Source organism: Pituophis catenifer, unplaced genomic scaffold (assembly GCF_029215685.1).
Source record: "Pituophis catenifer annectens isolate HBS135680 unplaced genomic scaffold, rPitCat1.0.hap2 SCAF_5, whole genome shotgun sequence".
Classification (NCBI taxonomy): Eukaryota; Metazoa; Chordata; class Lepidosauria; order Squamata; family Colubridae; genus Pituophis; species Pituophis catenifer.
The window spans coordinates 7012720-7024996 of record NW_027256885.1 but is presented as its reverse complement, the minus strand read 5'-3'; the positions used below and the strand labels follow the sequence as shown (position 1 = coordinate 7024996).

Below are 12277 nucleotides of genomic sequence, written 5' to 3'. Positions count from 1 at the left end.
CCGTCGTAGACCAACTTTTGTTTTGCCTGCCTAAATCGCCTCCAGGGGGCGGAGCCGGCGTGGACCAACCTCACTGATTCTTATTGCGCCTGCGCAGGTCGTCTCCTCTCACCCGAGCCTGCATGAACTAGCCTGACTCTTATTGCGCTTGCGCGGGCCCCTTAGTAAAGCGGAGTAGTGCGGCCCCGCCTTGGAGACTCTTATTGCGCCTGTAGAGGTCGCCTCCCGAGGGCGGAGCCGCGCTTCAACGACTGTCATTGCGCATGCGCGGGCAGCCTCTCGAGCGCTTCGCCTCGCGCCTGCGCGGAGCCATCGCCGCCTCCACGCGCGCCTCGAAGCTCTGCGCCTGCGCGGCTGTTCGTCCCGCGCGGTTCAGCCACGCCCCCTCCTCTCCGCGCGGGGCATTGTGGGCGGCGGCGACGGTTCGTGGGGGCGTGAGGGGAGCCGCTTTCGGTCGCCGTTATGTTGCTGGCCCGGCTGGCTCTGCTGCGGTACTTGTTGAGCGCATGGAAATGTTCAATAAACCACGATTACACAGTGGTAGGTCATGCCAATACCTTTAATCATGGTTTACTGAACATTCCCGTAAGCCGCCCAGAGTCTCGATGAGTCTCAAAGCGTACTCAGCAAGTAATGGGTGGGACTGGATGACCTCCGAGGTCCTTTCCGTGAGTCTACGATTCTGTTAAGACAGTGGTTCTCAACCTTCCTAATGCCGCGACCCTTTAATACAGTTCCTCATGTTGTGGTGACCCCCAACCAGGGGTGGGTTCTAAATTTTTTTATTACTGGTTCTGTGGGCATGGCTTATTTTGTGGGTGTGGCTTGGATGTCATGTGACTGGGTGGGCGTGGCTAGCTGGTCATGTGACCGGGTGGCCATGGCTATATGTATAGGGACTACTCAGAGGGCTGAAAAAAGTCATTTCTGACAGGTCCTCGCACTTTTGACTGGTCCTCACACTTATGACCATCCTCACATTTATGCCTGTGCAGCATTCTTAACAACCATGTCACTCATTTCACAACTGCTTCTCTTCAACATGGTATAAGATAGGGCAAAAAACGTAAAATGTGAGGACAGTCGTAAATTCGAGGACTGGTCAAAAGCGCGAGGACCAGTCAAAAATAACTTTTTCAGCCCTCTGAGTAGTCCCTGTGCCCAAAAGGACTACCCAGAGGGCTGAAAAATGTGATTTCTGACAGGTCCTCGCACTTTTGACCGGTCTTCGCAGTTATGACTGGTCATCATTTATGCCCATTGTACCATTCTTAACAACCGTGTCACTCATTTCACAACTGCTTCTCTTCACCATGGTGACAAGATAGCGCAAATACGTAAATTGTGAGGACAGTCGTAAGTTTGAGGACTGGTCAAAAGTGCGAGGACCAGTCAAAAATAACTTTTTCAGCCCTCTGAGTAGTCCATATGCATAAAAGGATACAGCAATAGAGAGGGATGAAGGAAGGGAAGGGAAATTAGAGTAGGAGTGAAGGTAAGAGAAGGAGGAAGAGAGGAGGAGAAAGAGAAAGAAAGAGGAAGTAGGGAGAAGAAGAAGAGGGGGGAAGAGAAAGTAAGTAAGAAAGAAAAGACAGAGGTGGTAGGTTTGAGGAGAAAGATTGCTGTACAATAAAAAAGATGAAAGAGAAGAAAGCCAACCCCAAACAAATATTAAGATATTAAGATAAAGAATGAATTGTTAAACTTTAAAGAATCAAAGAGAACAAATAGCAATAATTAGAAACACACATACACACATACAACGTATTTTCTTTGAACAGAGTATTTGGCCGGTTCACAAATTTAAACAGTTGTAGGAGGTTAGCACCCACCCCTTTCCTAGAAGAATGAAATATTTTGGGAAATATTAAAAAGGCAGAATATTATATTTCCCTACCTGGATGAGAAATGGAGAAGCATATTTTACAGACAAAGCAGCTCCCACCTTCCTGGCCCCCACCCTTTGTTAATGGGCCAGAGGCAAAAAGTCAATCCTTTGTCAAAGGACATTTGCAACACAATAGCAACAGAAACTAACACAATGGGCCCCATCAAGCCATGTGATCCTGTCCACCATTAAACCATCTTTCCAAGCAGTCTCCATGTTTCCAGTGTCTTTTTCCTCACTTGGAGCAGAACCCAGAAGGATATTTCTTCCAACACAGTATTTAGTCATTTCAATTAAATTTACAATTTCTATATTTCCTTTTTACCATATTTATTCCTCATCTATTTTTTTAAAAAACCAATATTACCCTTCATCCTCATCTCTAATCTTAATCAAATTCAATTTTTCCCTTCTATTCTATATTATACCCCTTTGCATTGTTATCTTTTTATATCCATCCTCACATTGATTAATTATGTAATACAGTTGTTTAATACAAATTCAACATTTTAATATAAATCAGTTATATAACTATCTTTTTTGTATATTAATCAATATGAACATGAATATTCCAATTATTTCCATGCAATCCAATTTCTTACAAATCAATTAATTATATTTACCAATAATAATAAACCAAATAATTTCCCCCATATATTCCTCTGAACCACAACTTAACCAATTAATAGTATCTCGATTATTACAATTCCCTAGTTAAATAGAGCTTTTTTTCTTTTGTGTTTTAAAATCTTGGAACTTTCCTCTTTTGCCCTAAATTTCCCATTGTTTGCAGTTTTGCACCTACCTTTTTTGGTGAGGAAAAAGAAAAAGAAATCTCTCTGCCTCATTTTGTCACGTTGCAGCCTGCTTACTTTCAATTTCGCGTTTTCAGCTAGCTAGAGGGAAAAAAATCTGCTCCAGGAATTTACCTCTTTGCAGTTAGCTCTTTGAAGCCCCGCAGCAAGAATTTAAAGTTTTTTTTCCCTCTAGCCATCAGCTGGGACTCCGGAGGCAGCAATAGATTGGGAGTGGGCGGGGTAAGCGAACGGCGACCGGGCGATCCAACAGAGGCAGAGGGTGAGTGAAGGCATGTGGGGGGGGCGAGAGAGGGCTTTGGCGACCCCTGTGAAATGGTCGTTCGACCCCCAAAGGGGTCGCGACCCCCAGGTTGAGAACCGCTGATCTAGAATTTCTTTATATTTTACAGTTTTACCATGATCCAAAACGTTTGGGTAAATTATTGCCTCCATGGTTGAAAGCCAGCAGGGAATTTTGGAGTAGTGTTTTCGTCTTATTTCTTCCCACGTTGACTTCAATATATCCCTCAATTTATGTTTATTGAAATGTGTTTTGGTTTTTTTCCCGTTTCCCATAAATAGGCATGCCAACCCATCTGGAGATCATGCCCTTCTAGCGTTAAGATTCTTTTGTTCGCTAAAGTCGCCCATTCTTTTAGCCAAACAAGAATTGCTGCTTTATAATATGTTTCCCATATAGGTAATCCAAGCCCTCCTCTATTTTTTTTATCTTGTAAACTCCTGATTGCTATTCTTGGTTTTTTTCCTCCCCAAATAAATTTCCTGATAGTGGCATTAAATTCGCTAAAAAAAAATTTGTCTAATTTAATTGGCGCTGTTTGGAACAAATACAACAGTTTGGGTAGGATGCTCATTTTAATTGTCGCTATCCTCCCAAGGAAGGAAATTTGCAGTTTCCCCCACTTCTCTAAGTCTTGTTTAATGCTTTTTACCAAGGGGACATAGTTATCCTCTTTGAGGGCCAGGTACTTTGTTGAGATCCATTGTGAGAAAAATAGGAATTATTCCTGTAAAAGCATAACCTGAGTTACGCCATTTTAAAATCATGTTAAGGTTTTGTTTTACCTTGTATAACCTGATTATATAATTTAGCTGACATTTAAGAACATGAGAAAGGAAGTGTGTAATTCCTGTGTTTTTTAGAGGATGTTTGTTTTGAAGGAAATATGTTCTTGGGTTAACTTGCCCTCATTAATTAAAGGAAGTACGCAATTGATGTTTTTGAGGGGTATTTCTGTTGGGAATTGGGGAATTTCCAGGGTGGAATTATGTACTGCATATGTTATATAAGATGTTATGTAAGATCTGAAACTGATTCCCAAGGTACTTTATTGACGTGTATCCTGACGTTCCTGAAGACTATAAAAACTTGTGTAAATTGTTTTATTTTCGTCTTTCTCTACTTTAGCGAGAAAGGCCCTTTGCAAAGAATAAACTTTGTTCCAGGATTATTTTGGTCTTTGTCTCTTTAAAACGATAATGGGATTTACCTGTCGACCACATCCATACTCCCAGATATTTAACTTTTTTCACAATTTGGATTCCCATAGATTTCTCCAAGGTTTCCTTCTGGTTTTTCGTCATATTTTTGGTGAGCATTTTGGTTTTAGATTTATTTAATTTGAGCCCCGCTACTTCTCCATATTTATCAAGTATTTCCAATATTTGTATACCTGTTTCCACCGGTTCTTCCATGATTAAAACGACATCGTCCGCGAACGCTTGAACTTTATATGTTTCTTTCCTAATTTTAAGCCCTTTAATTTGATCACTCTCTCTAATCTTCTTCAATAGTACTTCTAGTGCCAATATGTACAAAAGTGGTGACATTGGGCATCCCTGTCTTACTCCTTTGCTGATCTGAAATGTTTTGGTGAGTTCACCGTTTACTAAAATATTGGCCCTTTGTTTCTCATAAATCGTGTTTATTGTGTTTGTAAAATTTTGTCCAAATCCCATTATATTCAGTTGTTGCTTTATAAACTCCCAGTTCAAATTGTTGAAGGCCTTCTGTGCGTCTAAAAATACTAATGCCACCTCTTTTTCCGGGTGTTCCTCGTAATATTCTATCACATCCAGAATTGTCCTTGTGTTATTCCTAATTTGCCTCCCTGGGAGGAATCCATTCTGATCGCTATGTATTATCTTATTGAGGATTCTTTTTAATCTTTCCGCTAATATGTTCATGTATATTTTATAATCAATATTAAGAAGGGAAATTGGCCTATAATTCTGTATCAATTTGGCATCTGATCCTTCTTTTGGTAAGAGTGTAATATAGGCCTCTCTCCAAGATTCTGGTATTTTGTTTTTCATTAAGGCCTCATTAAAAATTTCAAGCATTCTTGGGAGTAAAATGTCTTCTAATTCTAAATTTTTATATAATTCCCCTAGGAATCCATCCGGGCCCGGAGATTTGTTTTTTTTCAATTTGGCAATTGCAGTCTTTAACTCTGTTAATGTGATCTCTTTGTTCAACATCTCTTTTTCCTCCTGTCCAATCTGTGGCATTCCCTCCTCCAATAAATATTGTTTTACTTTCTCTTTGGGTATATCTTCTTCTTTATATAAAGACGCATAGAATTCGCGTGCTATTTCCTGTTTTTCTTCTTCCTTAGTTGTGATATGGCCTTCGGTGTCTTCTAATTGGAGAATAATTCCTTTCTCTCTCTCTTTTTTAATTCTGTAGGATAACCACCTTCCTGGCTTATTGGCGTTCTCGAAGTAATATTGTTTTGTTCTCTTAATATTATATGCTAATTTTTCTTGATCAATTATATTTAATTTATGACGAATATTCATCCAATTTTCTTTTATTATTTCATTGTCAGGGTTTTGTTGCGCCTCTTTCTCTGCCTTTGCCAGTTCTTCTAGCAATGTTCTTTGAACTTCTCTCCTCTCTTTATTTCTATATGCTCCATATGATATCATTAGGCCTCTTAAATAGGCCTTCATCGTATCCCAGATTATTCCCCGGTCCATTAATTCTTTTTCATTTTCTTCAAAAAAAATTGCTAACTCCCCCCTGACTTTGTCAATATTTTTTTTGTCTCTCAAAAATTGTGTATTCATTCTCCATCTTGTGTTCTTTCTCTTATATCTACTTTTCCATCTGATTTCCAATGGATTGTGGTCTGCCCAGGTATTGGGTAAGATTTCTGCTGATACAATGTCCATACCCAAGTTCCTGCTTATCCACATCATGTTTATTCTAGACCATGATTTATTGGGGTTAGAATAAAAGGTGTATTGTCTTTTATTGGGGTGTAGTGTTCGCCAAATATCTACAAGGTTTAGTTCATCCACTAAGTCGAAGAAGGTTTTTGGTAAATTTTTCCTTTTTTTCTTTTGACCTCTGGGTCTTTTGTGATCTTTGTTCGCGTCGACCACTCCGTTGAAATCCCCAATGATGCAAATATTGTTGTTATCTAATCCTCTTATTATTTCTCGTGTCTTATTGAAAAACTTTCAGATTTTTATTTGGTGCATAAATCGCTGCTATTAATATTGCCAAATTGCCCCTCTCAATTTCAACAATTAGTAATCTCCCTTTGGGGTCTACATATTTCAGTTCTGTCTTCATTTCTTTTTTAATATATAATGCCACCCCTCTCTTTTTCTTCATGGCTAAGGAGGTGTAGAGATTCCCCAATTTTTTATATTCCAAATATTTTTTGTGTTCTTGTTTAATGTGTACCTCCTGAAGGCAGACTATGTCTGCATTTTGTGTGACTAATTTGTTAAAGAAGGTTTTTCTTTTTTTATGATCATTAAGTCCATTTACATTAATTGATAGGATTTTCCAATCATCCATCCTTTTTGCCTTGTGTTAATTTACTTAAATTTGAGGTTGGTGTTTGCTCGGACTGCTCTTTGAGGTCTTTGTTTCTTCCCTGCTTCTCTACTTTCTTTCTCTTCCTTTTCTTTCTCCTCTGAGCTCTCTTTCCCCGTCGGGACCTCTTCTTGGGATCTTCTTTGGGTGAGTTCTTTTTCTGTGATCACAGCTTCCAATTCCTCTTTGCTACTTTGTTCGTCTTCTGACCCTCTCAGTTGGTCAAGGAATTCTTGAGCCTCCACCAAACTGTTTATTTTAATTCTCCTCCCTTGCCAAGTGATCAGCATACCCTCCGGCAAGGTCCATCTGAAAAGTATATTCCTTTTGTTCAGCTGTGTGGCAAGGAATCTGTAGTCTCTTCGTTGTTCTCTCACCCTCCTCGGCACTTGCTTCAGGACAACCACCTCCTTTTCCTTATAATTGATCGGTTCTTCTTTTACCATTTTATAAAAGATATCCTTAACTTTCTTTCTTGCGAACCTTATATGTACCTCTCTGGGTAGTTTATTCCGTCTAGCGTAGTTCGTCTGTACTCTGTACACCTCGTCCAATTCTTTTATTATATCGTCTGTATCCTGTTGGAGCACCTCCGCTATTAATTCAGCCATTACTTGGCCTAAATTTTCATCCTTGTCTTCTGTAACGTTTTGGAAACGCAGATAGAAAGAAGCTCTATCCATTTCCAACTGCGTAATTGAGTCCTCCAAATCTCTGTTCTGGGCCATTAATTTTTGATCTACTGTCTCTAGATCTTTCTCTTGTTGTTCCACCTTGGATTCTATTTTTTGTATTCTCTGTTCGTTCTTTTGTATGGCTTGTTGTATGTCACTCATTTTTTGGTCAATGCCTTGTATGTCTGTTTTCATTTCCTGATGGTTATTAGACATTTTCTCTTGCATTAAGAGCATTGTCTCTTGGATCATTGCTAATGACGACTGCATCGCTTGCATTGTTGGAATCACTGATGATTTCTCGATTTTTGGTAGCCCCTCTATCGATTTTTGGGTTGCAGGGGACGACATTATAATTGTGGGACTTGATACGCTGGGAGTTACTTTCTTTCCTGTTTTTGCCACAGTGGATGCAAAACTTGTCATCTCCCTCAGTACTTTCGTCTGTTCTTTGACTATCCTTTCTATGTTTCTCCAAACAGTCATCCACTAATTGACTTCCCTTGCTTAATTTACCAGGACTAAGAAGAGAATTTTTTGGGGTATTCCCAATTTACAAAACAGGTAGTAATAATACAGTCGACCTTTTCTCCGCTATGCTGCCCACTACTTAGCTTTGTTGACTAATCAATATTTAGGAACTGTGTTTCTTATTTAGTTTAACTCCTGATATTAATTAATTAGATTCTCAATTCTTAAACAGAAAAAAGGTAATAATAATGATAAATCCTTTCAGTACAAATATATATAATCAATAAATTAATACTCAGTGTCCAATCAGTAAGCACTTAATTAATTGAAGTTATAGAATAAATCACTATTTTATAAAAATTAATCCTTGGTAATATTAAACACAGTGATCAGTCAATAGCCACTCTATGCAATGGAAAATAGAAAAACAAGACAAAAAAGTATCTAATGAATAAGTGATATATAAATAAATAAATAGATAGATAAGTAGATATATAAATATAAATATATAAATATGTAAATAAATGGGTATATAAATAGATAAATAGAAGAGAGTAGATTCTAATATGTCTATACAGATATTTAAATATATTAATTAGCTATGTTGTATTACTACTTTTAATACTTTGAATATATAGGTACTTTAAATATTTTGAATACTTATATAAATATTTTAAATACTTTAAATGTATAGAGAAGCAAAAGAAAGAAGAATAAATATGTATATATTATAATTTTAGACTATTTTTAAACTAATAACAATATGTGTTAATATAAATTTAAATTCAGCTCTCCTTAGTCCCTTCAAGTACCACACTTGCTAGAGTCTATGCAGAAAGGTACATTAATTTAATATCACCCTTCTACTTCTCGCTTCTTCAAGATCTCCAACACCTTGTAAAAGTAAGTTTGATTGTTCCGTTTATCTCTTCCTGGTGCTCCTTCTTTCCTCTCTAGCTCTTCGTTGTTCTTCTTGTTGGTATTAAGTATGGTTGCACTTCCGGTCCTAAATTTCCGGTCGTTCTCCTCTCCAGTCAGCAGAATCTCTTTCCCACGTCCTCAGCGCTCGATCTATACAGCAAGTTAGATCCAAAAAGGTAGTGCCGCTGTTCCGCTTGCCGATCTTTCCTCCTTCTTTCTTGCCGGCCTGTCTGCGATCTTTTTAGCTGTCAAACCTCCTCCTCTCTTTCAATCGCCGCTTTTTTCCTCTTATGAGTCCTTCCACTCCGACCCAGTACAGATAATAAAGTATTATCTAAATATGAGTACAGATAATAAATTATTAGCTAAATTGTATAACTACTTAGTAGAATATGACCTGATGGAAGAAGTGGTTAAAGACCCAATGCTAGCATGGGCCAAAAATATTGGGAAGAATATAAATCTGGAAGAATGGGATCATTCTTGAAAGAGGCGGTGGTGAGGCCCCTCCTCAAGAAGCCCTCTCTGGACCCAGCTGTTTTAGCAAACTATCGTCCAGTTTCCAACCTTCGCTTCCTGGCGAAGGTTGTTGAGAGTGTGGTTGCGCGACAGCTCCCGCAGTACCTGGAGGAAACCGTCTATCTAGATCCGTTCCAGTCCGGCTTCAGGCCCGGGTACAGCACGGAAACGGCATTGGTCGCGTTGGTTGATGATCTCTGGAGGGCTCGGGACAGAGGTTGCTCCTCTGTTCTGGTCCTATTAGACCTCTCAGCGGCTTTTGATACCATCGACCATGGTATCATGCTGCGCCGGTTGGAGGGGTTGGGAGTGGGAGGCACTGTTTTACGGTGGTTCTCCTCCTATCTCTCCGACAGGTCGCAGTCTGTGTTGGCTGGAGGGCAGAGGTCGACCTCAAGGCACTTGGTTTGTGGGGTGCCACAAGGGTCGGTCCTCTCGCCTCTCCTGTTCAACATTTATGTGAAGCCGCTGGGCGAGATCATCCGTGGTTTTGGGGTGCAGTGCCATCTGTACGCTGATGACACTCAGCTGTACATCTCCACCCCAGACCACCCCAACGATGCCCTTGAAGTGATGTCCCGGTGCCTGGAGGCGGTGCGGGTCTGGATGGGGAGGAACAGGCTCCGACTCAATCCCTCCAAGACTGAGTGGCTGTGGCTGCCGGCGTCCCGATATAGTCAGCTGGTGCCATCGCTGACTATTGGGGGCGAGACATTGGCCCCCACGGAGAGGGCGCGTAACTTGGGTGTCCTCCTGGACGCACGGCTGTCCTTAGAAGAGCATTTGACGGCCGTGGCCAGGGGGGCTTTCTATCAGGTTCGCCTGATACGCCAGTTGCGCCCCTTTCTGGATCGGGACTCCCTATGCACGGTCACTCATGCCCTCGTTACTTCCCGCCTTGACTACTGTAATGCTCTCTACATGGGGCTCCCCTTGAGGAGCACTCGGAGGCTCCAACTGGTGCAGAATGCGGCCGCGCGGGGTACTTATGGGGGCGGCATGGCGCTCCCACGTGACACCTCTCCTGCGCGAGCTGCATTGGCTTCCAGTGGTCTTCCGAGTGCGCTTCAAGGTGTTGGTTCTCATCTTCAAAGCGCTCCATGGCTTAGGACCCAGTTATTTACGAGACCACCTTCTGCCTCCGATAACCTCCCACCGGCCAACACGCTCCCACAGAGAGGGTCTCCTCAGGGTGCCGTCTGTCAGGCAATGTCGGCTGGCGACCCCCCGGGGAAGAGCCTTCTCTGTGGGGGCACCCGCCCTCTGGAATGAGCTGCCCCCAGGGATACGACTAATCCCGGACCTCCGGACCTTCCGCCGGGCCCTGAAGACTTTTTTATTTCAGCAAGCCGGGCTGGGTTAAAAAAAAATTTTTAATTGGTGAATTTTATGGGTAATGGGGTTTTAAATTGGAGAAGCCTAAGATAATTTAATTTTGTTTTAATGTATTTTAATATTTGTATTGTGTGTTTTTAATTTTGGCTGTTCACCGCCCCGAGTCCTTCGGGAGAGGGGGCGGTATAAAAATTTAATAAATAAATAAATAAATAAATAAATAAATATGGAACAACAATATAAGATTTACTAAGGCAACCACTTACAAGGAGAACCAGTACAAGATGATTTATAGGTGGCACCTAGCACCAGCTAGGATTGCCAAGATTTGCCCTAACTCAAACCCAAAGTGCTGGAAGTGTGGACACCAGCAAGGTACTTTTTACCACTGCTGGTGGACCTGCTCTCAAGCAAAAAAATATTGGAAGATGATTTGCAATTGGCTTTCAGAAATAATAGGTGAAACCTTTGAATTAGATCCTAAAATACTTCTCCTGGGAATTCTTAAGACGGAAATGGCAAAAAAGAAGAAATACTTGGCAGTGCATATAATAACAGCAGCAAGAATCGCTTTCGCTCAACAATGGAAAGAGGAAAAAATACCAACTAAGGAACAAGTAATTGGCAAAATAATGGAATGTGCCGAGATGAATAAATTAACATTAGAAATTAATGACAGAGAAGATTCTGATTATTATAGCGTATGGGACAAGTGGTACGGGTGGTTAGAGAAGAGGAAGTTGAAATAAAAAAAAAAGGAAAAAGACCAGAGCAAGTACAACAAATAGTTAAATGAAAAAGAAAGAGAAGATGTACTGCAGATGGTAGGAAATATAATAAGGCAAGGAAAGGTTACATGGGTAAGCAAAAGACGTGATTTATGTATTTACTAATTTATCGTAAAAGATTATTATATAAATATACACTAAGAATGATATGAGAACACAATTTCTTTTATACCATGTAACTGGTCTGCAGAGATTATTTATATATGTACAATATGAAATTTGTATTTATTTCTTTTTCCATACTATGTAACCGGATGGATAAAAATTGCATTATTATAATTTCTTAATAAACATTAAAACAAAAAATGTGATATATTATGTTCACTGCACACCCACTATCTACTAATAAAGTTTCCCTATCCACAAATGCGGTAAAGTAGTCTACCTACATTTGTTCTTGTCCTTGTCCTTGTCCTATCCATTCCGGTAAACCCGTGTTGGCTGGGGAACTTAAAAGTTGCCAAAGTTGTGCTGTGACCCTGCCAGAGTTTTCAATTTCACTGTTTTTTTTTCATTGCAGAGAATATGCAACTGAAGTGGACATATCCAGCCGCCTCAACATGAACCTGGGTCTGGGCATTGCGTTCTTTCAGGGGCTCTCCAACGTGGCACTGAACAGTGAGTAGAAGCTCTGTTGCATCGGCTGTGTTGGACGCCTCCCAGGGCACAGTTGGCAGGGCATCTAGGACGTTTCAGGATAGACTCCGTGTCCAGTCTGTTTTAGATGAATGTCTTATACAGTCAGGTCCATAAATATTGGGACATCGACACAATTCTAACATCTTTGGCTCTATACACCACCACAATGGAGTTGGAATGAACCAAACACAATGTGCATTAACTGCAGACTGTCAGCTTTAATTTGAGGGTATGTACATCCAACTCAAATGAACGGTGTAGGACTTACAGCAGTTTGTATATGTGCCTCCCACTTGTTAAGGGACCAAAAGTAATGGGACAATTGGCTTCTCAGCTGTTCCATGGCCAGGTGTGTGATATTCCCTCATTACCCCAATTACAATGTGCAGATA

General features: G+C 40.6%; 1 protein-coding gene across 1 annotated transcript in view; it reads left to right on the top strand.

The window, feature by feature from the left end:
- The first annotated feature begins 650 nt into the window (after window positions 1-650).
- ABCB8 (ATP binding cassette subfamily B member 8) overlaps window positions 651-12277 on the top strand; it is a 28124-nt gene continuing 16497 nt past the window's right edge. The window contains exons 1-2 of the mRNA XM_070944613.1: window positions 651-765; window positions 11767-11864. Coding sequence (XP_070800714.1) covers window positions 713-765; window positions 11767-11864 — 151 coding nt within the window. The 5' untranslated portion in view covers window positions 651-712. The remainder of the gene's footprint in view (window positions 766-11766; window positions 11865-12277) is intronic.